Raw genomic sequence first — 27,983 nt, forward strand, 5'->3', positions numbered from 1 at the left:
GATTCTTCGAGTCAAGTGCCCAGCTCCCAGCTCCTTTGTGTACGACAGACGGCACCCACCCCTCGTCAAGGCCCCCGCCTAAAAGCCAGGAACATCCCCGGCTCCTAGTGGGCAGTAATCACTGCCTGGCGGCTACGTACGACAGCCCAACGTACCCTCTCCAGTCCACGTTATGCGCCAACGTCAACACCACGCACCAAGGCAGAGGCAGCAGCTAAGTTGAGAGGTGCAAGACGACACCGCTCAGCCTTTTCCTCCTCCCCCAATCTCCGTGCATTGCTTGGAGATCCTGTCTGACGGGCGCTTCGTCCACCAAACATATATCACCGACATTCTGGTACCACCACCGCCAGAGGCGCAGGCAGAGACGAAATCGAGACACTTGTTGACGCAGAGCAACCACCCGGACAGCAGCCGCCCCGCCCTCGAGCTCCTCGTCAGGCCTCACTAAATTACCGTCCCTCATCTCACCGGGTCCCCCAGCACTATGACCTCACAGGAAAACGAGCGCGGAATACTTCTTTACAAACAATAGCCAAATTCAGAACGTCCCAGGCTTTTGATTCTGCATCTCTTCGTCCTCCCTCAAGCCCTCCGTAGCCAGCAGATCGTGCCACCCGCACCCTACCTGCCGGACCAAGCCAGCGCCCAGACTAAAAGCTGGCCGCAGAACAGCAGCCCACCGTCGCCGCCCCCGACGCCGCCGAGAACACGCACCGCTCACCCTTCTCCATCAGCACCATCGACGCAGGCAGCCCGGCAAAAACACGCATCCAGGCCAGGTACCTGACACAGTACGTACTCGAGACGGAGCTAAAGTGCACCGACGCTGCTTCCCTTCAATCGTCGCTTCCCGCCCCCACCCCGCACTCCGCCCACCACAGCAAGACAAGCAGCCAGCGAGCGACCTGGAGAGCTGCATCCGTACACCTCAGCTGTCACTTCTTCACAAGGCCACCTCTGACGAGGCCCCGTATGCCACCCAATCAGCCCGCCATCTGAACCAGGCTGCCCATCTTCGCAAACACCCGGCCGAGTCCGAACCATTGTCTCTTGCGACCACCCCGCGATCCTCCGGGCCGACAGCTCGTACTGTCCGTCAAAATGGCGCAGTCGCCCATGATATCGTCGCCGCTCAAGGCCACAAACGAAATAGACTGGGTCTCTCCGCTGAAGGACTACATCAGGGACACATATGGCGATGATCCAGAGCGCTACGCCGAGGAGTGCGCCACCCTCAACCGCCTGCGACAGGATGTGAGGGGCGCTGGCAAAGACAGTACGTCGGGCCGCGACATGCTATACAGATACTATGGCCAGCTCGAGCTACTGGATTTGCGCTTTCCCGTCGACGAGCAACACATCAAGATCTCTTTCACATGGTATAACCCCCCGCCCACCACCCCTGCCGCTTTGCGGTCTACTACGCTGTTTGCGCAGACTGACACCTACCGCGTCAACAGGTTCGATGCGTTCACCCACAAGTCGACGGCGCAGTATTCCCTCGCATTCGAGAAAGCCTCCATAATATTTAATATCTCCGCCGTTCTGTCATGTCACGCCGCCCACCAAACGAGGTCGGAGGAGGCGGGCCTCAAGGCCGCGTACCACTCGTTCCAGGCCTCGGCCGGCATGTTCACTTACATCAACGAGAACTTCCTCCACGCACCCTCGTCCGATCTCAGCAGGGAGACGGTCAAGACGCTCATCTCCATCATGCTGGCCCAGGCGCAGGAGGTATTCTTGGAGAAACAGGTGGCGGACAAAAAGAAGGTGGCTCTGCTGGCCAAGCTCTCCAGCCAGGCGGCGTCTCTGTACGCGCAGGCTGTCGAAGGTGTCCAGGATAACTTCAACCGGGCCATTTTTGAGAAGGTCTGGCTTCTCATGGTTCAGGTAAGAACTGCTACCGCGTCACCATCCCCGCTCTATGAGTGTCGGGGTGATTCAAGCCCGGAAATTGAGAGTTAGCTGACTTGCCTAGGTCAAATTCAATTTCCTGAGCTCCATGTCGCAATACTACCAAGCTCTTGCCGACGATGAAGCTGGTCAGCACGGAATCGCCGTCGCCAGGCTCCAGGTTGCCGAGAGTCAGGGAAAGGAGGCAAACCGCATCGCAAATAACTTCCCCAGCTCGGTACCTCCGAGCTCCAATCTCGGCGCCGAAACGGGCGGCATCCTCGCCGATTTTACGAAGCGGCATCTGTCGACCGTACAGGACAAGCTGAAGGAGTTGGCCAAGGAAAACGACTTCATCTATCACCAGAGCGTGCCAGCGGAGGCGAGCCTGCCACCGGTTCCCAAGCTCCCGGCGTCCAAGCCGATACCCGTCAGCGAGCTTTATGCCGGTCAAGACATTCAGCGTATCACGGGCCCAGATCTCTTCTCCAAGATCGTGCCCCTAGCTGTGACGGAATCCGCAAGTCTGTACGACGAAGAGAAGGCCAAGTTGATCAGAGCTGAGACGGAGAGAGTGGATACAGCCAACGGCGAAATGGCCGCTAGCTTGGACTACTTGAGGTTACCTGGCGCTCTTCAAGTCTTGAAAGGAGGCTTCGACCAAGATGTCCTGCCGGACGACGAGTTCAGGACGTGGTGCGAAGACGTTGCCGGGCACGAGGACCCAACCGCCATTTTTGAAACTCTCAGGTCCGAAAAGGAAATCATTGTGAATACGCTGGACAAGAACACGAAACAGCTCGATATGGAAGAGAGCGTGTGCGAGAAGATGCGATCCAAATACGAGAACGAGTGGACACAACAACCGAGCTCGAGATTAACGTCGACATTGCGAAGCGACATCAGGAACTACAGAGAAGCGTTGGAAGAGGCCGCGCGAAGTGACAACCAGCTGGCGGCAAAGCTGAGGCAGAACGAGGCAGAGTTCGAAGAGATGAGGGCGGCCGCCAGCCACGGCGGCATTGACTCCCTGTTCCAACACGCGGTGAGCAAGGTGCGGGGGAAAACGAGCAATGTCGCGAGCCCCTCCGGCAACGAACCAAACCTGCTGGACGTTGACTTTGACGAAGGGGGCGTCAGTGTCGTTGACCAAATCCACAAGGTAGAGGAGATCATCAAGAAGCTGAACCTTATCAAGAGGGAACGCAACCAAGTATTGAAGGACCTCAAGGAGAAGGTTAGTACTGAGATCATCCCGGAAGGTGGTGCGGAAGAGACGCTAACACGGACAGGTTCACAACGACGACATCTCTGAGATTCTCATTCTCAACAAGAAGTCGATTACAAATTACGAGTCCCAACTTTTCCAGTCAGAACTGGAGAAGTTCCGACCCTACCAGAACAGACTGCTGCAGGCAAACCACAAGCAGTCGGCGCTGATGAAGGAGCTTACGACTAGCTTCAATACTCTCCTACAGGACAAGCGGGTCAGGTCAGAGCAGAGCAAGTATGAAACAGTGCAACGGCAGAGGACAGCAGTCATGAACAAGTACAAGAGGGCGTACCAGGAGTTCCTCGACTTGGAGGCCGGCCTTCAGGGTGCCAAGACGTGGTACGCTGAGATGAAGGAGACGGTTCAGAGCCTCGAGAAGAACGTGGAGACCTTTGTCAACAACAGACGCTCCGAGGGCGCGCAGCTTCTCAACAGCATCGAGCAGGAGCGAGCGACACGCAAGGACGCACACGCCGAGTTGGAGCGAGAGCGGCTCCGGGGGCTGATGGAACGCATGTCTATGGACCCGTCCGCATCGTCACCAAAGCCTGCCTCGAACCGACCCACGCCGTCGCCCTTGAACTTTACAAATGTCCAGTCAGCGCGATACCCGCAGACCAATTTCCAGGGGCAATATCAGGTTCCCCAGTCCCCGCCTCCAACCCAGCAGCAGTACCCCAGCTTCGCGGCTCCCCCAACTTCACAGTCGTACACGCCTCAACCGGCGAACACGTACGGCCAGCCAGCGTACAACCCGAGCCAGTACGGACGCACGCCTGGTCCAACATCACCTCCTCCCCACCAATCCACATTTGGCCCAGCTGTCCTTCGAGGTCCGGCTTCGCCACCACCTACGCAAACATCCTTCGGCCAAAACCAGCAGTACGGTAGCTTCCCCGGCCCCCAGCAACAAGTGCCTCCTGGATTTGTGCCACCACCCCCGCCTCCCGGCCCCCCACCTCTGGGCCCCCAGCAGACGTTTTACGGTCAGCAGGATTACCAGCAGCAGCAACAGCAGCAACAGCAACAGCAACAGCAAAACTACCAGCAGCAGAACCCCCTCAGCGCCTACCCCTCGAGTGCGCACCCACGGTCGGCCCAGCCGCAGCAGAACAGTGACCCGTGGGCCGGCCTGAACAACTGGAAATAAGGAAGGCCTCCAATCACGTGGCCTGGAACGCCGAGGCCAAACGGGGTTGGTTTGGCATACGAGACGGGTTGAGGAATGTGCATCTAGACAACGGTTCGAACGTAGCAATGCAGGTGGGCTTGTGCAGGAACCTGGAGTCTTTGGAGTTGTACGGGGGTGGTTTTCGCCGCCAGAGCCTTTTTTGTTTCCTCCTACCGTTTCCATCACGAGCAGGAGATGCAGTTCCTGCAAAGGGCCGCGCTGAGTGTGAGAGAGCTTTGGACCTTTTTCAACCCGGATATCAAAACAAAGTTTGGCCAACCGAAAGAAGAAAGATAAGAAAAAAAGACAAGATAGGGGGGGAGAGACGCAGAAACAAGAAAACACTGGGATAAAGTGACAACCGGGCTCATGAATAGATAAATGACCACGACCTCATCGCGCCTTCTTCTCACGTGACAGACTTGGGCGCGCCCAAGTCAACTTTTCGATGGGGAATCAGGTGGCAGTCAAGTGAGGGGAGAGAGACATGTGCATTGGCTGTTTTTAAAGGTGGGCTTTTTGTCTGTTGCCGCTGCCGTCGTTGCGTTTCCCGCATTACCTGCGCCCCCGTGCCAAAAGAGTATATATGTAAAAAAAAAAAAAAAAAGCATCTCTGCATAGCCTCCGACTCGTTACCCTTTCGGCCGTGACGGTCTCTCCCCCTCCAACCCCTCCCCACCCTTCCTTCCATTCATCGTTACATGTATATATATGCATACATGTGTGTATATATAGGTATATGATTAAGCTACAGGTAAAGAAGAGGAAAAGAAAACACAAGGGAGGAGGGAGGGGGGGAGTGTGGTTTGATAACACTGGCCACGGCGATCCCTAAACGAACGGGGTTTCCCGGGCCCGCCGCCGCCGCCGCCGCCGCTCCGTAGCCCCCCGCGCGCCTCCCTTTTCTAGATGCAGATATCCAGGTGATTCGATTCTTCATGCCCGCCCTTCCTCCCCTCCCAGCCCCCCGGATGCTTCGCTATGCTGTGATGTGCTGTACATTCCCGTACTATACTGTCCCGTGCTGTCCCCGTGCTGTGCCGCTCTCGGCACATGTCGCGGTCGCTCGTCGACAACCAACAAATTAATCCCATTTCTTTCTTCCCGGGAGCGCCACTCAAATGTGATCGCTGCTGCCCCAGGCCTTCGCCGCCTCGGCCGCCACCTTGGCGGCCTCCGCGGTCGCCTGCGATTCCTTGGTGGTGGCGGCGTCGTCGTCGTCGCTGTCGTCGTCGTCAGCGTTTGGCGCCGATGCGTGCTGTTTTGATTGCTGCTCGGGAGCGGCGACCGGGGCGCTCGCGGGCGCATCTTCCTGGTCGGCGTCCGGTGCCACCGTCTTGATGGTGCTCTTCTCCTCACCGTTCATGTGTCCCTGGACCCCGGCCGGCGCCGCAGCTGTCGGCGTCGTCGCCGCTCCGTCTTTGGACTGTGGCCGGCGATCCGTCGCGGGGCTGACGGGTGTCTCGGAGTCGGCGGTCCCCGCCGAGAGGATGGACTCGGTGTAGGACCCCTGCGTCAGCGGGCGGAAATCGTGCGTGTCGCCATGCCGTTTGTAGCCGCCCTTGTCACTGATTTCCATCCCCGTGGACGAGGTGGATACCCGCGACCCGGAGAGGGAGGCCGAGTCCCTGTCGCCGCCGCCGGTCTTGCCGACGTCCGTCTTTGATTTGCCCCATCCGCGGCCCCAGCCTCCTCCTCCACCGCTGCTGCTGTTGTTGCTGTTGCCGCTGCTGCTTCCACCTCCGCCTCCACCTCCCCATCCGGTCTTGCGCTTCTCGCCCGCCCACGTAACCCAGGAGCTGACGTAGGAGCTAGCTTTGTTGCCGGCGGACTGTGCGTTGCCCTGGGCCTTTGCCGCGTCCGCAGCCACGCCCGCCGCTGCTGCAGACGCAGCGGCAGGGCCGCCCGCCTTTTCGGCCTCGGCGGCGGCAGCCTCCTGCGCCAGGCGCTGCTCCTCGGCCCTCTTGCGCTGCGCCTCGCGGAAGGCCTCCATGTCGGCGTAGAACTTGTTAAACATGGTCGAGGCCTTTTCTTTCCCCGCGGCGAAGTTCCGTCCGAGGACCTCCTTGCCGACGGCGAGACGCTCGTCGAGGTGCATTTCCTGCACCTGCTGAGCGATGCGGCGCTGGACGTCGTCGATGGTGAGGCCGCCGGCGCAGGGGTGCCTCGGCTCGACGACGTCGAAGAGGTGCGAGTCCGTGTTGGCGTTCCAGATGCGGTGGTTCTCGGTCCGGGACCAGGCCTCGACGAAGTCGCTGCCGTAGTCGAGCGAGGGGTCGCCCTCGATGTGCGGGAGGAGGGCGCGGGGGTTGTTCGGGTTGGCGAGCAGGTGGTTGTGGTACTTGACCGAGGACACGAGGGAGAGTATGTACTCCTCGAACTGGAGGCGGATGAACTCTTCGCTGCCGACGTAGCCCATGGTGTTGGGGCGGTTGGGGTTGGCGTCGTCCCAAGTGTCGTAGACCACTTGGGTGATGTAGTCAATCCAGCGGCGGTCGGCGGCGGAGAGCGCCAGCCCGTTCCGGAGGGAGCTGGATGTGATGTTGACGGTGTGCTCGTCAAGGTTAATGAGGATGTCGCTGTAGCGGTCCTTCTGCTGCAGGAGAAGCGAGTTTGTGCTGCCGACAATGTATGACTTGGTGCCAAAGTCAGCGAGGATATCGAGTTGCTGGAGTGGGGTATATGGGCCGTATAGACTGCCCTGTTCACATTGTCAGTACCGGGGGAGGGGACTTCGACTTGGGCGAGCGGGGTGGAAGCGGGCCGTACCTTGCCAAATATCTGGAGGGGCAAGCCCATGTAAGTGAGCAACGAATTACGGTCACTGGTTCGCAGGCTCGTGGGTTTCGATAACCTCTTCTCGTAGTTGTTCAGCTCCGGGTCGGCGCAGTCGACGAGATTACGGATGAGGCCGGGTATCAGAGAAATAAGAGAAAACTGCATCATGCATAACCGTTCACACCGTGATCCGAAAAAGAGCATCTGTGGGCGGGGTCTTTGGTTAGCTTCTGACTGCCCCCTGGATGATGACCAGGTTGGCTGGCGAGGGCGTCGCCAAACGCACCTTTGGTTGAAGCAGGCAGCACTTGAAGAGCATCAACGTCTGCCATTTGAACTCGTGCACCAGCTCGCGCAGGCTCATGCCGAGATACTGGTCGCGGCTCTCTTCCTCGCTGAGCAGGCCGCGCTCCTTCTCCTCGGCCAGGCTCTCCTGGAAGCGTCGCAGGATCTCCGTGTCGGTGAACTCGCGCTGGGCGAACCAGGCCTGGGTGACGACGCTGAGGCGCTCACGCATCATGCCAAAGTGCTGCGGGGTGTCTGCGATGACCACGACGGCCTTCTGGACTGTCGAGCGGGTCACGTCGGCGGGGCGGTTGATGAGCTGCGAGGCGTCCAGCTGGCGCGTGCAGGATATGCCGAAGAGGGACGTCGCCGGCCCCGTGGCGGTCGCCGGGCGCAGGAGGGTGAAGTATGAAAAGTCCTCGCTTGATCTGAATCGAGCCTGTCAGCTTCTCCTTTCTCTGTGCATTCGGAACGGGGCAAGGCGGCCACAGTAACTGCCGTGGCCATCTTGCTAGTATTGTCCTTCGGGCTGGTTGGCTCCTCTACTTACAAGTGCGCGCCGTCGCTCAGAGCCATGAATGGCAACAAGCCCCAATCATACTCGATCGCCGGGTCGCAGCCGTCCGCGGCGCCGAACCACATCTCGACCTCGGGGCCGCGGGCATGGTGGAAGTCGACTACGGTCACCAACGGTATAAAATCGGGTTTGGCCGGCGTCGACGGCACCGTCAGGGGCGTGGCGGCGCCGGACGTGGGCGTCGCTACTTCGGGAGTATCCATGTCTGGCTGGCCCCTCTTCTTCGCTGCCTCTCTCTATCTTGTGTTTGTCTTATCCACGACGCAGCATGCGCCGAGTCTCTGGTTCTGCAGAGTTCGGAGGTTTGTCTCCTTCTGAGTCGTCCAATCGCCCCCGGATTTCCAAACTATGTTTCCTTTTTTTTGTCTTTCCCTTTTTGGCTTCCTTGGCGCAACGAGGCCCACTCCTACGACATGGCCATGTGTTTCCTCTGGTCCTTTTTGTCTTTCTTGTTTTCGCTTCGGTGGCCCTCTCGGATCCGTCGTGCGTTTCGTCGTCAGGTCGTCGGTCACGAGTTGGCTTTCGTTGCGTCCGTGTTTGTTGGCAGCTTCGCGTCGTCCTAAATGTCTCCCCAAGATTGGCAGTTGTCGATCGCTTGGTGACTTTTCATTCAGGGTGAGGGGCTGTGGTTCGTTCTGACGTAGTAACCAGTCCTGTCCACTGAGGGGGGTCGAGTGAGACAAAAAAAAAAAGGGCTGGCTATGTGCGGCTAGTATATCCAAGACGTATTGGCGGGGCCGTTCTTCTTCTCGCAAGAAGAATTTGGATGACTAGTAATAAAATGGAAAGGAATGGCCTCTGCTAGTGAGCAACCGATAAATGCGTACTTGGTCCTCTTCTATACCGTCACGTTCGTTTCTTTCGAATCGGTTGGCAGGTCCCTTTCGCCGTGGAAAGCTTGCTCGCCGGAAGCGGTGACGGTTCGGTTCCGCCTCCAAGCGCGTGGTCGCGCACGCGAGCGTGTGTGAGAAGAGTGGCTAGGAGTCGGGTTGCACCGCGGGCAGTCCACCTCGTTGGTTCGTCCGCCACCTCACAGTTGTGCCGACCAGCTGAGGAGTATGGAAGATCTGACAAGTCGCAATGATAAGCGGTCGGAGCCTCGATATGAGTGTCGAATCGCAGGGTGAAGTCCAACCCTCCGAGAACAATTTGTCCTCCGGCAACACAAGTGGAAAAGAGGAAGAGAGAGAAAGAGAGGGAAGGGGAACTCGGCTCGGATGTTCGCAGTGGGTTCACGGTAGCTTTGTATTGGATTGGATGTAAATGAACGGGCTCGGGAGAGTGGGTTGTGGATGAGCTGTTGGAATTAGTGCCAATGCACTAAAGTAAAGTAATACTTTATTGCTACTTCCGCTCTTATTTCACTTTTACAATTTTTTCATTTCATTTCTTCTGCCCGCGCTCTAGGTGAGGTACTTCATGCGAACCCCTTTTAAAAATAGGCCCAGGAGGTCCAGACGAAGTGAGAATAAATGTAATGAAATGAACGGCTCGTCCCACATTGGCAAGCAAGACAGTTCAGGGATCCGAGGTTTGACCTTGGAGAACGTGACAAGAAAACGACAAAACGAGAAAGAAGAAAGAAAATAAAGCCTTCCCTCGAGGGGGAAAACTAGACATCATAACCCCGCGCTATCCTAAGATTCGAGCCTCGAAAGTACGACACACCCGCACTGAACGAGTGCCGGGGGACTGCTCGTGGTGGACAAGCTACACACGGCCGGGAATTATGTGTGACGAGGCCAGTTCAGGGTCCTTGGCACGGCTCGGCTGCTGCCACCTGTGACTCTTGGGATTCAGAGGTATCACAGTCGTCTGGAATATATCCGTACCTCCCCTCTCCTCCCCAGTCTCTCGATACCGACCCTAGAATTAGAGGTAAGCCTCACGGCAAGTCTCTGTCCCCAACCAGCTATACGGTAAACAAACAAATGCCGGAAAGGGGGCACCGCGAACCCCGAGGTAAACACCTGTTCAAAGGGCTTCACATCCTGTCCCCCAACACCCAGTAGCGCTGAGGTACATGGCGGTTGACGGTCCACCCCAGAGACACGTCAACCATGCACGGAGCACCGACCACGTCCGTCACCAATCCAAATCTCGTCAATCGCAGCTTTCCCATCCCGCTACTTTTGTCCACCCCCCCTTTCCCCCCCTCCGTCATCACGGATGTGCTTCTCAAGGTATCCTCTACCCTCCAGCTACATCTGTGAATGCCCCTCAAGTAACAAGAGTTTAAAAGACGGCCCAGAAAGTCCTGGGCAGCCGGAAGCTCAACTCTGCACACCGACACACCGTCGGGATGCACCTACGGAGGCCGACCTGAAATGACAACATCACGAGCACGCCAAGTAAATTCCTTCTGGCAGCGACCAAGGACAACGTCTTGGAGAGGCAAAAGAAACCACCACGTACACCGCACCCTCCCCCCAATCTCATCTCATCTCACCCATAACCTCAAGCACCGCCAGCGTGTCTTGCATTGCATGAGATGGAAATCATCCCCCCCCCCCCTCCTCCCCTCCTAAAAGCCCATTAAATCAGTCCTCCAGCACGTCCCGTGCCGTCCCTCATCTCACGCTTACCTCGTGGTGATGCCTCCCGAAACGTCGGTCACCCTCCTTTCCCATCCCCTGCTTATCTTCTATCTTGGATGCGTTTGCTGTAGCCCATTCCCTGCGCGGCCCATGACTACATCAGAACACCGTAAACTAATATTGCCAAAGAGCTCGGATTATACATCGCAGAAACATTTTGTTACAACCCGAAATTCACTCGTTATCAGCGTAGTTGGTTGTCCGCGCAAAGGTAATACAAGGTACGTGATGGAGGCGGTCTGTGAGGCCACGTGCTGTGCAGCCCGCCCAGAAACCTTGCGCCGACTGCCGGAGGTCCTCGCGTCTTTCTCCGGGCCGGTTGTCAAGTGCCAGACCTGTCGTCAACCATGGAGTGCTGTTCATGATTTCTTATTTTGTTTTGTTTTTGTGGCTTGTTATTCTCTACAGCTCGCTTTCTGCTATTATCCTGGAACCGAAACCCATACCCTTCAACATCCCGCCGTAGTCTCAACATACACCATCATCCCTGATACATCCGTCATATTCATGTTCAGTAGGCATTTCCTCGAGCCAGGAGCCTTACGAGTCCACCACGGCCTTGGCACCGTCCTCCTGCCGTGGGCTTTCACCCACCACAGTCGTGGAAACGCGAAATAAAGAAAACATCGTTGGAACAACAAGATGGAAACAAAAAGAGAAAAACACCTCCGAGATGCATGCCATTCCTTTATATCGCGTATACTGTTGGCCCTTTGCATTGTCAACGGTACAATAACCCATCCCGTCTTCCGAACACCATGGCAGTGTGTGAATGTACTGGAAACACGTCCCGTCTGGTTTTTCGTGGTATCATAGCCTCCTCTCCCCCGGTTATCCTCGCTTCGCACTTTGCGCTTTTTGTCTATTGTCCGTTGAACTGCTCTTCCATTTGTTGCGCTGACGCATCCACGTTGTGGTAGTCGAGTATCTCCGAGTACCTACAGAGACGACGTCATTAGCCTTTATACCAAGCCGTTCAATATTTTGATTTTGACTTACATCATGATCTTCCATGTGTCCACTGGCAGGTCGGCGTCGTTAAAGCTCCAGTCAAACTTCTCCTCCGCGACGGGCTCGTCCGTGGGGTCGTGGTAGGGAGCAAGGTAGTCGTGCGACAGCGCCTCCGTAGCCGTTATCCGCTTCTTAGGGTCGAAGACGAGCATTCTCTCCAAAAGGTCAATGGCCGAGGGGTCGGCGTTCTTGAACTTGTTCTTCAGAGGTTGTCTCTCGCGTTTGGGGAGCGACTTGACAAATCGAAGGGTCTAGCTCTTGGTCAGGACGGGGTCCGCTATTACTTTTCAACATTGGGTACTTACGTTTTCGCTGGCGATGGAGTTGATGACATCATCGGGAGGAGTGCCCAGCAGCTCTGTGATGATGGAGAACTGGTTGACGTGGTCCTTGCCAGGGAAGAGGGGCTTGCCCTCAAGCATCTCGGCGAAAATGCATCCCGCGCTCCAGATATCAACCTCAATGTCGTACTTTTGCCACGTGAGCATGATTTCGGGAGCACGGTAGTATCTCGTCGAGACGTAGCCGGTCATCTGGGGATCCTGGATACGGGCAAGACCGAAGTCACAAATCTTCAAATCGCAGTTCTCGTTGACGAGGATGTTGCTGGGCTTCAGATCACGGTGAACAACACCGGCCGAGTGGACATATTTTAGGCCGCGCTACAGGACACGTTAGCACCCCGGCCAGAGTTAGCTATGGGAAAGGGTGGCGAACGTACCATGATCTGGTAAAGGAAGTACTGAATGAACTGCTTCTCAAGAGGTCTGGAGGTGAGCAGTCTGTGCAAATCGGTTCCGAGAAGTTCTGTGACGAAGTAGATATCCTCGAGAGGGGAGATGAAGATGTCACTGAGGGAGATGACCTATAATGCTGTCAGCGCATCATTCGGCAGGAGATTCGGGCGTTCACAGCCAGCGGCTAGGAGACGTACGTTCTCGTGTCTCAGGTGCTTCAGCAGCTTGAGCTCTCTGTACGTCCGCTTGGCAAGCACAGGTGTGCTGAAGGGCTTCATAATCTTCTTGACGGCAACATTCTGGTTGGTGAGCTGGTCACGGGCGGAGCTGGCGGCGGAAAAGCGTGTCAGCAGGAAGATGCGGGCGTTCGCAACGAGCACCGTTGCGATGGGATGTTCATTCTCAAACTAACCAAACAAGACCGAAGGCGCCCATGCCCACGGGTTGCAAGTCCGAGTACCTCGAGGTGATCTCGAAGGTCGTACCGAAAATTTGTGCTCTGATGAATTCGGCCATTTTTGTGAGGTGTCTGATCTGCCTGATCGAGGAGGATTGATTCGCAAGGTGGAGTGGATTAGGGGTGAATAGGAGGAAGATGCGATCGGTGAGGGATGACGATGCAAATTGGTCGTTTGCCGTGCGTGGGTGATTCAGGAAGAATGAGGGGTGGAGTAAAAGGATGGTTGTCGGGAGATCGACGGGTCAAATTATGGTTTTACTGCCCTTCTGCCGAGATGAGAAAAACCAGGGGAAACGATCAACTCGTCAAATCCGAGTTGAGGGAATTCGAAGAGAGGTTGCGGGTGAGGTGCGATGGGCGGCTGTCCGTCACGTCTGTGATGGATGGCAAGCGGGAGTTGGCTGGATTTTGAAAGAGATGCAGCAACGGCGGGGAGCGAGCGAGCTCAAGGATTTGTTTCGCTGAAGGAGGGGTGGCTGTCGGCGGGGCGCCCTGGGACGTGGGACGTGGACTCTAGCAGGAGGTCGTGGCCGTGGGCGTGTAAAAGCGCGGCGGGGTAACGAAGGTGGCAGCCGAGTGCACGCACGTCTCAGCGACTGGACGGGGGGTGGTGACTGGACTGGGCTGGGCTTTCTGGGATCCGGAACAACCTGAGCAGTGTGGCAACGGCATTAGCGAGCTTCTTCTTGCAAGGAAGCAAGCAGTAAAGTAAGTGGCAGCGGCGGATGCAGCTAGGGGGCGACAGCAATAGCGGAACAACGCAAGAATCTGGTTTTTTTTATGTTTCCAGCGCCGCCCTCTTTTTTCCTCTCGCTTCCTCTGACGTTTTGGCCCATTCCGTTTTTCCCCCTTGCTCTTGGGGTGTCTTTCCGCCAGGGGTAGCCAATGGAAAACCGACCACAACGTAGAGGGCGCAGTGACATGATGGGGCGTTCGTTTTGGGAAGTAACGGGGACGGGCTGCAATAACAACTAATAGCGATTGAACTTGCTTACCTGCGGAGCACCAAACAGTCGAGTTCGGATGCAATCTTTTCTCTTTCAATGCTTTCCCTTTTCCCTCTCTTTTTCCTTGAGAGGTTCGACCCTTCAAATTCACGGAATCAAGTCCGGCCGTAAAGCTCAAACCAAAAGGCGGCCGTGGGAGTGGCGGGCGCACGTGGAGAATGCAGGAAGTAAATCCGCACGAGTTGTCGATCAGTCCTTCGTCGTCCTTTCTTGATCCGCCGCTGCGGTGAAAGTGAGGTTGCCGGTTGGAGGGTGGATCTGCAATAGCACCAGTCGGCAGGTTGCACGAGGGAGGATGTAGAGGATATCTAGCGTGGTCGAGATGTGGCTGGTGGTTTGCGGTTCGCCCGTGGAATGCGAGGCGTCTTGTTCCACTTCGTTCTCCTCGATGTTTCCCTTTCAAGTTCTTACTCGGAAGACCAAAGGCACCGGTGGTTTGTAAAGAGATGAGAGCTGGAGACGGGTGTAAGTAAATGTGAAAGAGCAGGAGATCAAGCAAAGAGTAGGGTACGGCGGGATCAGCTTGGAGGGGGAAAGTACTTTTTAATTGTTCCAGAAAAGGCCACGCCTGGGAATACCTTGGCGGAGGAGAGGTGGGATGAAGAGGGGGGGAGGGGTGTGTGTGTGCAAGCAAGCAAGCAAGCAAGCAAGGGGATACGGAAAGACACTAGCTGAGCGAGCGAGTGACTGAGGGAGACGGAGAGAGCTTGTGTTGAAGCGTGGGAGAGAGCTGCCCCGCTCCCGGCTTGTTCAGGAGCGAGCCGGGGGGGGAGGGGGGTGTTGGATGTCGGCTGGAACGGTGACTTGGCCTACCTAGACGGGCACAGTTCATGCGAAAGGTAAGGTCAGGTAAGCAGGCTACAGTAGCTCTGACTGGACGGAACGATAACCGCAAGAGGGACCGTTTATTATATGTCTGGGTAGGTACTGGACGAAGCTCGGGCAGCAGCAGGACCAAACCGAGACTCGAAATGAGACGAGAGACCAAAGGGCATGAAATGTCCGTCCGGACAGGCGGCTCAGGCAGAACCGCAGTTGCTGAGCCGAGAGGAGACGAGTTCAGGAAAGAAACACACAAACGATGCGGCTGAATTTCCAGCTGTCTGGAGTGGCGCGATGTGTCTCTCTTCCAGCGAACCTCGGCCGTTTTCTCATTGTTGGGAGAGAGAAAGGCCGTAGGTAAACAACCACAACCTGATATCTTTGGATGACCGAGAGACATCACATAGCAGCCGTACCACAGACCGGCACATGGAATGCCTCGAGCATCAGCGGCACCGCTGCGCAACGCACCACATCTCACTTCAGCTCCACGGCCCGAGTTGGGAAATTTTCAACAATGCCATACCTCTCAGCCCGGGCTCGGATGGGACAGTTACGGCAGCAAGACTTTAATTATTGGGGGCCGCTCGTGCCGTTCGCATTCCCCTGGTCTCCGTACAATGGTACGGATATGGTGGCTTGTTTTAATCCTAGCGGCAAACAGGGCGGTCGAGACGAATCGACGATCAACCAAACAAGCAGGAAACCAGAGAGACATGGTCTTTTGGTCTTCTGGATACCTTTTGGGGGGGTCGGACATGCCTCAAACGACTGGAATCGACGATGGCCACCCGTGTCGTGACAGCATTACCGGCCCCAAACCTGTTCAGTCTTTTCTCTACTAGTCTCCCCCTCCCCCCTCCCTCATTATTCCACGCACGCACCTCCGGCGCACACAGACGACGCCAACGGACATGTCCACCTTTTGTTCAAAAATGCCATGTTTTGCCCAAGGCACTTTCCCGTTTCCCGTCCCCCGTTATCATCACAATTCACAGCGGCCCTAACCTGCCACGGCCCACACCACAATTGGACATGCCAGCCCACCAGCCCCAACACGGTGATGAGCCTCGAACGGTACGGTGCCTCCTCGCCCATTTTTATTTTTATTTTTATTTTTATTTTTATTATTCCTCGTCTCCTGCCCTCTGCGCACACACCCCTCTCTCGCTCCACCCATCAACCGGCCTCAGGGCTCCCCCCTTGTAGCTTGCACCGGTCGATCAAAGGCTCCCAGCATCATGGATTCAGAACGCCGCACCTTTTCCAGAGCTTGAACTCTGTACCGCGTAGCATATCCCGTAACAAAGTTGTGTCTACATTCCCATGGCAGATCATATTTGGCTTTTTTTTTTCTTTTTTCTTTTTGCCTATACCGTTGTGGCATCTCCGCCCCCTTGTGCATGTGCATATGGTACATGTGTCGAGCCCGTTCTTTTCTCCCGTCAATCCTGGAATGAAGGCCCATTTCCCTCCTCCCTCACCGCCGCTGGTGTTCCTTCTCGAACCGACGGTTGCTGGCTGGGCTGGCCTTTTCGTCCGGGGCAAGGGGCGCCCAACCGTATCCCACAGCTCCAGGCCGGAGGGGGGGTGCCCAAGTACCAGCCAGGCACCGCTTGGGGGGCGGGGGGAGTCCAGATGGGGGGAAGAGAGCGAGCGAGAGAGAGAGAGAAAGGGAGAGGGAAAAAACCCACGGAACCCACCACAGCCTCTGACGTCATCATGAGATCTCATCGAGATGATGTTGGGATAGAACCTTCCTGCGTCGTGTCGCGTTAGGGGTGGGGTGGGGAGGGTGTGTGTGTCCCGTCCCGTCACCTTAGCCGCCCCTGCTCTTGCCAGTAGTGTTTACATTTCGCTCCTGCCCACACTTTTGGCGTGCAACAAGGTACTAGCGGCTCACTCTCCAAATATCTACTACGTAGCGCTCCCCGATGGTCGATAGATCCCACGACACTAACAGCCAGTCCGTACCCTTCCCGCAGTCCCATCACCGTAAAAACACTCGCCGGGCAATAACGTCTCCCGATCCAGGTCCAGACCCTCTCCGTCTCTCCCTAACCGCACATCGCCGCCCCGGGTGAGGATCGAGAGAAATAAAAACGGTCCGGTCCCAATCGCGCACACCCCTACTGTTACTTACTACTCCTCCTATTCCTGCTCCTCAGCACGCACTGCTCCCCCGGCACATGGGTGTGTTACCGCCGCATAGCGGTCTTCCCCCCAGCTACTAGGTGTCCAACAAAGTCCTGTCACGAGGTCCCCTCAGCTCCAAACGGGCCGCATGTTCTAGACTGGCCTGGATGTCCCAATCCAGCGCATTACCTGCTGTAGCTGGGCATATGTCCGGGCCTGGCTCACCTCAATGAACCCAGACGGGGGGACCGCGCATCGACTGGAAAACGGAGCCGCCAGCCCGTACGAATTCCATGAGACGACTCCGCGGCTGAAGAGGAATGACGACGTGGGCGATACTGCTGCACAAACCACGCTCTCTGCCCCGATGCTAAAACCGCCCAGCTGACGGACCAAGCATCCTAGGGGGAAAGAGAGGGCGCCTCTGGTCACAGAAGCCGGTCCATTCCCTTTTCGACTTTGACTCGATTCAAGGTTGGAGAGACTCGTCGATCGCGACTCGGCAGGAACCATTTTTCTTTTCCCTTCCCACCTCGACTCTTCCTCGCGCCCTCCTTTCCCCCGATCTTCAAACGTTGTGGACATTCGGCACTTTAGTTAATCTTGTGGCCGCCTTGCTTTCTGCGTCCTCGTCCTCCACAGATAACGGTACCGGACTTTGCTCCGGCCTTGTCCTCCAGTCATCTTAAACCTTACGTAGAAACCACGGTTGGGCGGGTGGATGATGATGATGAGTCGGCGAAGTCATAATGATTAGCTCCGGCCCCTGTCATGTTGGGGAACACGTAACAAGAACCTGTTAACTCGGCGGGTGGGTTACGCAGACCTTGCTCGGTCTTGGATCTTCCCAGCAAAGAGGGTTCAGCGAGCATCCATCGGAGCTTTAACCAGGCGCCCCTACTGTGTGTAATCGTTTGCCGATACTGGCACTGGCGATCACAGGCTCACAGCTGCCACAAGAAGAAAGGCAAGGGCAAAAAGGGAGGGGACCTCTCATGCAGCAGACAAGGTGTCCCGGTGGCAACGCCCTCCAGAGGAGGACCCTTTTCTTGGACCCTGAACTCTGTTTGGCATCCTGAAGATCGCTGCGTCAAGACACTTCCGCCGGCGTTCCCCGTCCGCTGACCGGCATTGGGGGGTCGTGGACAGCAGGCAAGGGGGAGGGGACGAAGAATGAGGCCCGGGTCCTCCAACCACGGGCGCGACGTGACGGGCGCGGGCGCGGGAGGACGGCACCGCCGCCGCGGACAGAGTCCAAAAGGGCCTTCCCGTTGCCCCTTCCTCTGTGTGTGTGAAACGCAGCCCAAAGGTAGATACAATCAATGTAGGTACACCACAACAACATCAAAAAGAGATGCCAGGCGTCCCGACTCGTTCTCGCTCTCGGCGTCCGTACTCGATACACGGTTAAGCCATTTTCCTTATCGGCCGGGGGCTACGACAGTAGTGGACAAAGACTAACTGACTCCTTTTCCAACCTCCTGTCGCGCCCGCCCCCCCGAATCAAGGCAAAATCAACGAAAGAGTAGCCTCATCGCACGAATCATTTCCCACAGCACAAACGTACAAAACGGCAAACGGCAACAAGTATCTTTCCCGCTACGTACCTTTTTTTCTTTCTTGCTCACTCCCTCCTCCCCCACCGCGGCCGCATGCCGCGTCCCAAATCCCCCCCCCAAGGGGTCTCCTAGGACCCCAAACCCGTTCCTGCCGTTCCTCTGATGTCATCCTGCAGCCTTTTCCTTTTCCTCCCCTCCTGGCAGGGCTAACCGGGGGGTGGCATGGGGATGGATCAGGTGTGGAGGTGTTTCTAGGTTTTCTGATTCCCTTTGGGGAGGGTTCTGTTTTCGCAGTATCAAGTCTAAATCCAACGGGGGTCTCAAGCAAACGACAAAAAGGTATGACGACAACCCCCAAGAAACCTCCTCTCCCCCTCCTCCGGACCATGTCCCCCGGACAAATCAGTTCGGCTCTTCACTACGCCGTCACTAAAACCCCCGGGTGACCTGCGAGTGGTCTCGCCCAGCTTTTTGCTGATCCGTAGGCTGCCGAAGTCTGGAACCTGCAGGGACGTTTACCTTCCAGAACATCCAGAAATCCCGATGAGACAGGAAATTTGCAACAACAGCCCAAAAAAAAAAAAACCAAAAAAAAAAAAAAGGAAGACATAACCAATGACCAACCAGCTTCTTGCATTTCTAGTCCTTTGACCTGACCGCCCTTTCCCATGTTCCTTTCGGGGAGGTCCTGGGCTTCGTACACCCGGAACCCTTTTTCAAACCTCTTTTGGCCCCCGCAGTGTTCCTCTGCCCACGTACATGGTTGTCTTAGGGTGGTGGGTTTTCTGTCATCGCGGAAGACGCCAAACTTGCGGCATAATTACGTCATTGCCGCAAAGACGCGCCCCATTTTTTACCTCCCACCCCCTGCTCAAACGTTCTTGTCATCCCGTTCTTGTTCGCCCTTGCTCCGTTTCTCACCTTGGCCGTTCTGCAAGTCCGTTCTAATTGGTTGCTGAGTCACGACACAACTGTTCTCCGAGGTCAACAAGACATTCGCAGTCGCCGAGTTTCGGTCTCAGAATACTTGAATAGCCTACACAAAGAAGATATTATCTAGCACTGTTCGTTTTTCCAGCGCCTTCCTAGGATGTAAAGTGCAATAGGTACTTGGCTCCTTTCCCGCCGAACCAGTCGTCCGCCTCTAGGCCATCGTCAACCGTGTGCCCCCTCACCTCTCCATAGCGCCGCGGTCTAGTCCTCTACCTTGAGAGGCTCCACGTTCCAAATCTCCTCGGCGTACTCATTGATGCAGCGATCACTGCTGAAGAAGCCCATGCGAGCCACACTGGTGATGGACTTGGTGATCCACTCCTCTTGGTTCTTGTACGCCTCGTCGACGAGGTGGTGCGTTTCGATGTAGCTGTTGAAGTCGTCCGAGACGAGGTAGTAGTCTCCATGGTCGCGGACGGCTGAGATGAGCGCCTGGAAGTCCGACACCGAGCCAAACGTTCCGCTCTCAATTGCAGAGAAGACCTTTGACAGATTCTCGTCGATGGAGTGGGATCCGTAGGTGTGTGCGTGGCGGAGATCTTCGACGTCCTCGGCAAGGTTACCGAAGAGGAAGATGTTGTTCTCGCCAATCTCGCGCGTGATCTCGATCTAGGCTAGTGTTAGCAACCGATCATCCGGCCAGTTCCATCCTGTCGGGTTACTTACGTTGGCGCCGTCGCACGTGCCAATGATCAGGCCGCCGTTGAGCACAAACTTCATGTTACTGGTGCCCGAGGCCCTGCAAGCAAAAGTCAGTCGGGGGCGGTTCCGGCCGTCGTGTCGGGGGTTCACTCACTCAGTACCGGCAGTCGAGATGTGTTCGCTTAGGTCGGAAGCCGGAATGATCATTTCGGCCTTGCTGACGTTGTAGTCCTCTAGGAAGATGACCTTGAGCAGGTCGCCAATGTCCTCGTCCTTGTTCACGACAGAACCGACGTTGTTGACCAGATGAATGATTTGCTTGGCCATCCAGTAGCCGGGTGCGGCCTTTCCACCAAAGATGGTAACACGCGGCGCAACCTTCTTGCGGTCCTCGGGAGACATGGCCTTGAGGGTAAGGTATCGGTGGATGACACCAAAGATGTTCATCTGCTGACGCTTGTACTCGTGGATTCGCTTGACCTGGACGTCGAAGAGCGCCGCGGGGTTGACGCTGACGCCTGTCGTGGTCTTGATGTACTTGGCCAGCCGGACCTTGTTGGCGTACTTGATCTCGGCCCATTCCTTCCGGAATTCCTTGTCATTGACGCTGAGTTCAATCTTGTTCAACTGTGTGAGGTCCTTCAAGAACTCGTAGCCTCCAGTCTTGGAGGCGATGAGATCAGACAGTCGGGGGTTGGCCTGGTGCAGCCATCGTCTCGGGGTGATTCCGTTGGTGACGTTGGTGAACTTGTCGGGGCCGTAGATGTTGACAAAGTCCTTGAAAATGGTAGTCTTGATGAGATCCGAGTGTAGCTCGGCTACGCCGTTGACCTTGTGGGAGCCGACAATGGCCAAGAATGCCATGCGGACCATCTTGGGCTGCGACTCTTCTATGATCGAAACCCTGCCAAGGAGATCGCGGTCGTTGGGGAACATCTTCTCGACGCTCTGAAGGAAAAACAGATTGATGTCGTAAATAATCTGCAAGTGCCTGGGAAGGAGGTGCTGGACCAGGCCGACAGGCCACTTCTCCAGAGCTTCGGGCAGAACAGTGTGGTTGGTGTAGCCGAACGTGGCAGTGACAATGTTCCATGCCTCGTCCCAGTCTAGCTTCTCGAGGTCGATTAAGATACGCTGCAGCTCAACAATTGCGAGTGTCGGGTGGGTATCGTTCAACTGAATGGCGACCTGGTCGGGGAACTCCCTCCAGGGGCGTCTGGACTTCTTGAAGCGGCGGACGATGTCGTAGAGAGACGCGGCGACCCAGAAGTACTGCTGCTTCAGGCGAAGCTCCTTTCCTCGCTCGAGGTTGTCGTTGGGGTACAGGACGGCACTGATTGTCTCGGCCCGCTGCTGGTCACCGACAGAGTTCTCGTAATCGCCACTATTGAACTTTTGGAAATCGAACTCTCCGCTGGCAGCCTTGCTGGACCACAGACGGAGGTTGTTGGTGGAAGGCGTCGCGTAGCCCGGGATTGGCACGTCATATGCCACGGCAGTGACAGTCTCACCACCTTCCCAGTTGGCGACAGTCTTGCCGTTCGAGTCTGTCGACTTCTGGACGTGGCCGAAGAATTGGATCTTGGAGACAGTTAGCGTTTTCCCAAACCCGGTGATATCTGGCTGGCTGACTTACGTCGATTGTAATGTCGTGACGGGGGAACTCCCAGGGGTTGAAGTCAAGCCAGTAGTCGGGGACCTCGACTTGGTAGCCATCGATGATCTCCTGCTTGAAGATACCGTATCTGTACCTCAGTCCGTAGCCCCAGGCGGGGAAGTTTAGAGAAGCAAGACTGTCAAGGAAGCAGGCAGCCAATCGGCCCAGGCCACCGTTTCCAAGGGCAGCATCGTGCTCCTGTTCAATGACGTCCTCGATGCGAAAGCCGAGATCGTCCAGTCCAGCTGCACAGGAAGGTTAGTATTTGCCCTTTTCACCCCAAGACGTGTCAGTGTTCCACCCACCTCTGGCAACGTCCTTCAAGCCGACGTTCAACATGGCGTTGTCGAGGGCTCGGCCCATGAGAAACTCGAGGGAAAGGTAGTAGACACGCTTTCCGTCAACGAGGGTCTGGCGCTGCTGGGTCTTGTTCCACTCCTTGACCAGCCGGTCACGGAAGGCCAAGCTGGCGGCCGAGTATGCAGCCGTCTCATCGCAGTTGAACATGCTTCGGGCAAGAGTCGTCTCGACATGGCGGACAACCTCCTTCTCGAACTCATCCTTGCTTTTGAAGGGATCAGCCTGAGCCTTGGACCATGCCGCACGCTGGGGCTCTGGGATTGAAGCTGTTCGCGGGCAGTTAGTTGAGAGGTTCCATTCATGGCTGGTGGTAGGCGGGAGGGAGCATGGCAGGGGATTGAAGCTACTGGGTCCATGTATATGGAGCTCGCGACGATCAGTGCGGGGTATTTTGGGCCTGCGCTGAGGAGCTGCCCCTCCAAGCTCCACGAAAGCTGCGAGAGCTCACCCAAGACACCGGGAGCTGGCGGACGCATGGCATTTGACCAGGCAATCATGCAACTGAATGGAGAAAGCGAATGAGAAACTCACCCTCGACGCTCTTGATCTCGCCGGCACCGAAACCAGTAAAGGTTCTCCTGTGCTTTGGGCGGGAGATGCCCGCTGGGCCTACTGAGCCCTGGATGTCGACGAGGGGAGCGCCCACAGAGGGACGCCGCTCTCGCGTGGGGATGCGCTGTTCCGTGGTGCCCGACATTTTTTTCTTTGCAGGCCTACTATGTATGGCGAGGTGTGCAAAAGCGAAATAAGAGGGAACTGAAGATTCAGTCTGCTTGGTTTAAGCCTCGACTGTCGTGAAACTGGCAATCGTCCTGTTAGCTATGTAGGGAACCCGGGAAACACGAGCAGCGAGTGAGCGAGACACAACTCGGTTGTAAGTATCCGGCGAGGAATGAGGAGCGAGGGGGGGTAAGTCGGAGGAGGCCCAGACTCGTTGACAGGCGGAGCGAACGAGACGTACGTCAGGATAGGCCCAGGATGTTAGTGGGGGGAAGAGCGGGGTGTTTGCGGTGCCTGAAGCTCAGTCCACCACTCGCAGCCGGGATTCGTAGTCAGCCCAGTGCCGACGAAGCGTCTCGGCTGAGGTTACGAAGCTGCTCGGAGAGCTTGCTGAAGGAGAATAGAATAGAATTCCAACAGAGTTCGGAGGGCGGTCGGACTGGATTGACCGTCAAGGGTAATGTAGCAGATGCGGCTGGTTGTACTGGAAACCAGACGTTATGTACGACGACCACGATGACGAGGATGATGATGGTGGTGGTGTTAGGGATGACAAAGGTGAAGAACTAAAAGGTAGACGCAATCTTTCCAATTGAAGAGAAGAAGGGAGAGGGGAGGAGGGGTAAAAGGAAGGAAAGGTCGAGTGGTCAGGAAGAGAGAAGGGGGGGAGATGGGGAGCTTAAGAAAGAGACGGCAAGGTAGGTATCTCTGTCAGCTATGGCATGTTGTGGACTGTCTTGTCTGTCTTGTCACCTTGCGGCAAGGCGAGGAAGAGAAAGACGAGAAGAAGGAGGAGGTACCTCCTCCACCAGATGGGAAACAAGCTAGCCAACTGCCTCTTACATCGAGATGGGAGGCATGGCATGGTCTGCATATACCAACCAACAATGATCCTGCAGCGTACGCGACACAGCAGGCTAGGCTGGCAGATACCAAGGCATGGGCCATGTTGCACTCTCAAACAAATGGCACTGACCGGGACTGGGGACTTGGGCTGATCTGACAACCCGCACACCCAGAAAGACGCGATGGATCTCTGGGGCCTGGCCCCGGTGTAGTCTGGAGCAAGCTCGCCGAAGAACAAACCGCCTGATATGACCTCACCCTGCCGAATGGCGAGGCCCAGCTCCCAGCATTGAAACCATCAGATGCAGCTGTGAGCACTTGCTTGCTGCATCGAGCCACGAATAATGCGGGGAGACACGCGCGGTGGGCAAGCACCCCAGCAACAGTAGCAGCTAATGGTATAGCAGCAGCAGCAGTGTCTTTTACCATTACTCCACCCGGAGCTAGTGCCACCAAGCAGGGACGACATGGGTCTGGGACGGCCGCGCATTGGAATTGGCAACGGGAGAAAGCGCAGCTGGGCCTGCTGGTGCGGAGGAGACGGATGGGAACTGGCCAACTGGTTCATAGGCAGAGGTTGCCGGTCAAGAAGGGAGTTGGTGAAGCAGGAGTCCAACCCATACGTGAGGCGAGGCGTGTGTCCCGAGTTACCTTGGCACCTCATCCATGTAGCTACCCTCCTTAGCGCGAATGCGGCAGCCGCCGGCCTAGTGGTGCGTCAAAAGGCGCACTAACACCGAGTTGGCTCGAATAATGGTCAAGGCAAGCCCGGGATGCCCAGTCGTCCCTCCTAGTCCAACGCATGCCATGCCTCTCCCTCCAGTGAGTCTTCTGCGTGCACGCTTCCTACTCCCGCGTCTCGATCCCACTGAACGGGACGAAAAGAGAAAGAAAAAAAACCAAGGCAAACGCAGGACAAGATGCCCCCCCCAGGCTTAGATTAGACCTAGAGTGGCCCGATTGTGACGGGACACTTTCGAGCGGGATGCCCGAATGCGGAATAATGTTCGGGGGGCCGGCATCCCAGTGTCCACCATTCGCTCATCACCTTGGAAAACAGCAACCCCGGCATTGCGACGGATGGTGGCATGGGCGCTTGTCGAAGAATACGGGAGAAATCTCTTGCATCCAGAAATGTTGAAAATCCCATGCCGGCCCCCCGAAATGGCTTCGACGCATCCCGGGCCTGGGGCTGCTTGACGCCGCGCCCTGTGTAAGCCCACCCGGCATAGCTCGCGAAGCTACCTCGGATGCTTTGCCGTCACCAAACCAACCGGAGCCATCAATTCCAATCTTCCCCGGTCGCTAGCTGTTCTTCCCTCAAGTGGTTTCCACGGTATGCAACATCACTGACCAACATCTCTCACGTTCCTGTTCTCGGGCCAATGCCGCCATTCCATCATGCCTGTCGCCCCACGGCCGCGAGAATGCCAGGATCCCACCCGTCCCCGACGACGGCTAAGCAGTGAACCATAAAAAATAAAAAATAAAACATATTATCCTGTCCCCCCAAGTTCCACAGGTAAGCTCCTCTTGACACGGCGCCAGCTGCTGCGTCGCCCAGGGTATAAAAAAAGCTCACTACCCTCCCTCTGTGGGGCATCAAAGTTGCATCTAGAGTCTTTCCGCGATGACTGAGGGACACTCCGCCCCACGCCGAACATCCCGTCTACCTCTCTCTTTTTCTCTCCTTCTCTCTACGGATACACGCCATCTGTTCCCCTCCTCGGTTCCATTTTTTACACTCTGGTAACCCGGCCTGCGAAATACGGGCACCCTCCCTCATCGTCTCCATCCCCATGCATCCTCGTTGATATCCCAAACATGCCCGATCAAGCACGTTATTGGCCTGACAACCCCTCCTCCTCCGCCTTTTCTGTCATCCGGCAGAATGGTGTACTTCGAGGAGCGAGAGTGAGAGCACGGCGTGGCCAGCCACGTCCCAGCTGGAATGCAATGCGACATTCTGCGATCCACTTCAACATCACCTGATGTCCCCCGATACGCCTCCCTAGGTGATTCCAATCACACAATGCCATTCATCGGGTTCATCATTTAGGTTCCACAGTTGCCGACTTGGAGCCCGCACTAGGCCCCTCATTATACCATCCGGAATGCGGTATGAGGAAGTGGCGCCGGCATGTCTGGTGGCGAGGCTGCGTGACCGTTCCACGGCTGCGTTGTGATATTCCCCGAGACGCGATTTGGGCGTAGGTTTGATGTGAAAAACAAATGCGACGCTTCTAGCGAAGCATATAGCCTTGCATGATTAATACGATATACTATACAACGACAGCAACACCAACAACAACAAAAAAATCATCTGCGCCAAGCTTCAAGCCAGCGTTCTCGTACGGGGGCTGTCCCGGAGCTCCATTCATACTCTTTCCCGCCATACTCTGTTCCCCCGAAAGCCGCACGTGGCTTCTGGCATGATCGTCCCGCTGTCGAAGCCAAGCAGGGTTTATTTGTATATCCAGATGCTCACTTGGGGCCGTCCATTGTCGTACTGGCACAATTCCCAATGCATGACTTCTTGCTACTCACATGGAGCTTTGCATCACTTAGCTGTTGCAACTCCCCAGCTACCAATCAGACCCGCGCCCCTGCTTCGTAGGAAATGATGGACGCTGTTGCTTTCCCAAGTTCCGAGTATCGCCCCTGCGAGTGGTCCATTCATCACTTCGTCTCTGGACCTCCCTTTCCCGTACCGTACTCCAGATCACGGCATACCTTTCGCCACAAATAACAAAAAAAAAGGGGGGGTGTCGTTGACTTCTTCTTTCCCGACACCCATGTTTCTCGATTGGGCGACAGCAACCGGTTGCGAATGCCCTTTCTTGAAGCAATCGAATCCATGATGCGAATGAGCGAAATTTGCCGCTGCCGAATTAGGGCCCCCAACCGACCGTTCGCTCAACCGTCCCGTATAGTAAGCGAGCGTAGAAAACATAGTGAACGCCGTCCAAACGAAGTGCCGCCCACAACGCCCGGCAATGCTGTAAAACGCTGACCCGCAACACAGGAGATGAATCTAAACATTAAGGAAAACTTTTGACCAATTCGATGATCTTTCATAGGATACCCGAGTCCCGAAGAGCGTTGTTGAGGATCGTCTCCTTAACTGCCGCAAACACTAATCGGATATTCGACGTATCGGTTGCTTGAGTCAAGCTACCGCCCGGATTAGCTACCGCCCGCGGAAACAATGACGTTGTACTTACTGGGGATACAGGTTGAGGTGTGCTCGATTAACCTGGTTGAACCTCCATAGGAGATATTTGGCCGCCTTGTTGACGTCGTTGCCACCCGAGTAGTCGGGGAAGTAATTGCCCAAGGGCGAACGCCCAAGCTTTTGCTTGAAAATATCCACCTTGTTCAAAAACAAAATGATGCTTGTACGCATGAACCACCTTGAATTCACCACGGAATCGAAAAGTAGCAAACTTTCCATCATCCGGTTCTACGAACGTTAGTCCCTGGAGGCGCATCGGTTAGGTAAATTTGTGGCATGAGCGTACCTGGCTGCTTTCCTCGAGCAGGACTTGGTCGTACTCGCTCAAGGCAACGCAAAATATGATGGAAGTGACGTTTTCAAAGCAGTGAATCCACTTCTTTCTTTCGCTTCGCTGACCACCGACGTCGAACATGCTAAGATCAAATACGTTAGCTTGTTCCCAGGCTGTTGCACTGGATCACGATGTCTCACTGTATGCTGAGCTGGCCCATTTGAAACCTCGTCTCGTATATGCCAGTCGTCTTGGTTCTGGCTCGGAGGACATCCATTTCGCTCGGGAGGTAATCCGGGGCGACGATTCGCATGACCTCTTGGAAGAAGCTATCGTACCCTGGTCAGGTGCGCTCGAACGGAAGCAGAGGGGATTAGCCAAGGAAAACATACTACTCTGCCGAATCCATCAAATAGAACTCCGTTTGCCTCTCCATGAGCTGCTCCCGCGCGGGGTCACTCCATATTGACTGGATGGCGATACCGATCTGGGGATCAATATGCGCTTGGGGTCCGGACTCGGCTGTGTATTCCATGAGGAAAGTGGCGTATGCTTTGTTCTCTTCGATTACGGGCTCAATGTCGAACTGTCGCATCGCCTGTATTACCGCTTTCGCGCATTCCACCACGTTCTTGAACACGGTCGGTCGATAGTTGTAGAGTTCGTCTTCCGAGTAACCCTTCAGATGGATGATCTTCATTTGCTTGACTATGGTGGATTTGCCGCTCTCTCCGGATCCTAAGGAGTTGTCAGCATGCTCGCACACCCCCAAAAAGAGCTCTAGAACGAGGGCAGTAAGAACGTACCGAGAAGGAGAATCTTGCATTCTCGGCGTAACCTCTTGGAGTCCTCCTCCAGCTGTCTATCGATCGCCTGACTCTTCTTCTTCTGCTCCACCTCCTCGTTGTTTGAACTCATACAGGCACCCATCTTGCAGGTGTGGCGAG

At 56.0% G+C, this 27,983-nt stretch overlaps 5 protein-coding genes across 5 annotated transcripts; 1 reads left to right on the forward strand and 4 right to left on the reverse strand.

The window, feature by feature from the left end:
* Positions 1-1,104: 1,104 nt before the first annotated feature.
* Positions 1,105-4,319, forward strand: EsH8_VIII_000690 (BRO1-like domain-containing protein; the record flags this gene model as incomplete). Its single annotated transcript, XM_083269732.1, has 4 exons — positions 1,105-1,382; positions 1,464-1,893; positions 1,982-3,133; positions 3,189-4,319. The coding sequence occupies 4 exons, from the start codon at positions 1,105-1,107 to the stop codon at positions 4,317-4,319; spliced, it is 2,991 nt and encodes a 996-aa protein (XP_083129500.1).
* A 1,138-nt stretch (positions 4,320-5,457) lies between these two features.
* EsH8_VIII_000691 (transport protein Avl9-domain-containing protein) lies at positions 5,458-8,183 on the reverse strand (the record flags this gene model as incomplete). The annotated part of the gene is made up of 4 exons (XM_083269733.1): positions 5,458-7,041; positions 7,110-7,322; positions 7,405-7,831; positions 7,954-8,183. The coding sequence occupies 4 exons, from the start codon at positions 8,181-8,183 to the stop codon at positions 5,458-5,460; spliced, it is 2,454 nt and encodes an 817-aa protein (XP_083129501.1).
* Positions 8,184-11,439: 3,256 nt separating this feature from the next.
* EsH8_VIII_000692 (mitogen-activated protein kinase HOG1) lies at positions 11,440-12,841 on the reverse strand (the record flags this gene model as incomplete). The annotated part of the gene is made up of 6 exons (XM_083269734.1): positions 11,440-11,515; positions 11,577-11,839; positions 11,894-12,250; positions 12,310-12,453; positions 12,523-12,652; positions 12,738-12,841. The coding sequence occupies 6 exons, from the start codon at positions 12,839-12,841 to the stop codon at positions 11,440-11,442; spliced, it is 1,074 nt and encodes a 357-aa protein (XP_083129502.1).
* Positions 12,842-19,503: 6,662 nt separating this feature from the next.
* Positions 19,504-22,658, reverse strand: EsH8_VIII_000693 (glycogen phosphorylase; the record flags this gene model as incomplete). The annotated part of the gene is made up of 6 exons (XM_083269735.1): positions 19,504-19,911; positions 19,969-20,041; positions 20,099-21,525; positions 21,581-21,846; positions 21,907-22,227; positions 22,493-22,658. 6 exons carry the CDS (start codon positions 22,656-22,658, stop codon positions 19,504-19,506), a joined length of 2,661 nt encoding a protein of 886 aa, XP_083129503.1.
* Positions 22,659-26,601: 3,943 nt separating this feature from the next.
* On the reverse strand, positions 26,602-27,966 carry EsH8_VIII_000694 (guanine nucleotide-binding protein subunit alpha; the record flags this gene model as incomplete). The annotated part of the gene is made up of 6 exons (XM_083269736.1): positions 26,602-26,701; positions 26,752-26,990; positions 27,049-27,178; positions 27,237-27,365; positions 27,429-27,774; positions 27,843-27,966. 6 exons carry the CDS (start codon positions 27,964-27,966, stop codon positions 26,602-26,604), a joined length of 1,068 nt encoding a protein of 355 aa, XP_083129504.1.
* Between the last annotated feature and the right edge of the window lie 17 nt (positions 27,967-27,983).

The sequence above is a fragment of the Colletotrichum jinshuiense genome, chromosome 8 (genome assembly GCF_051148585.1).
Source record: "Colletotrichum jinshuiense chromosome 8, complete sequence".
Taxonomy (NCBI): Eukaryota; Fungi; Ascomycota; class Sordariomycetes; order Glomerellales; family Glomerellaceae; genus Colletotrichum; species Colletotrichum jinshuiense.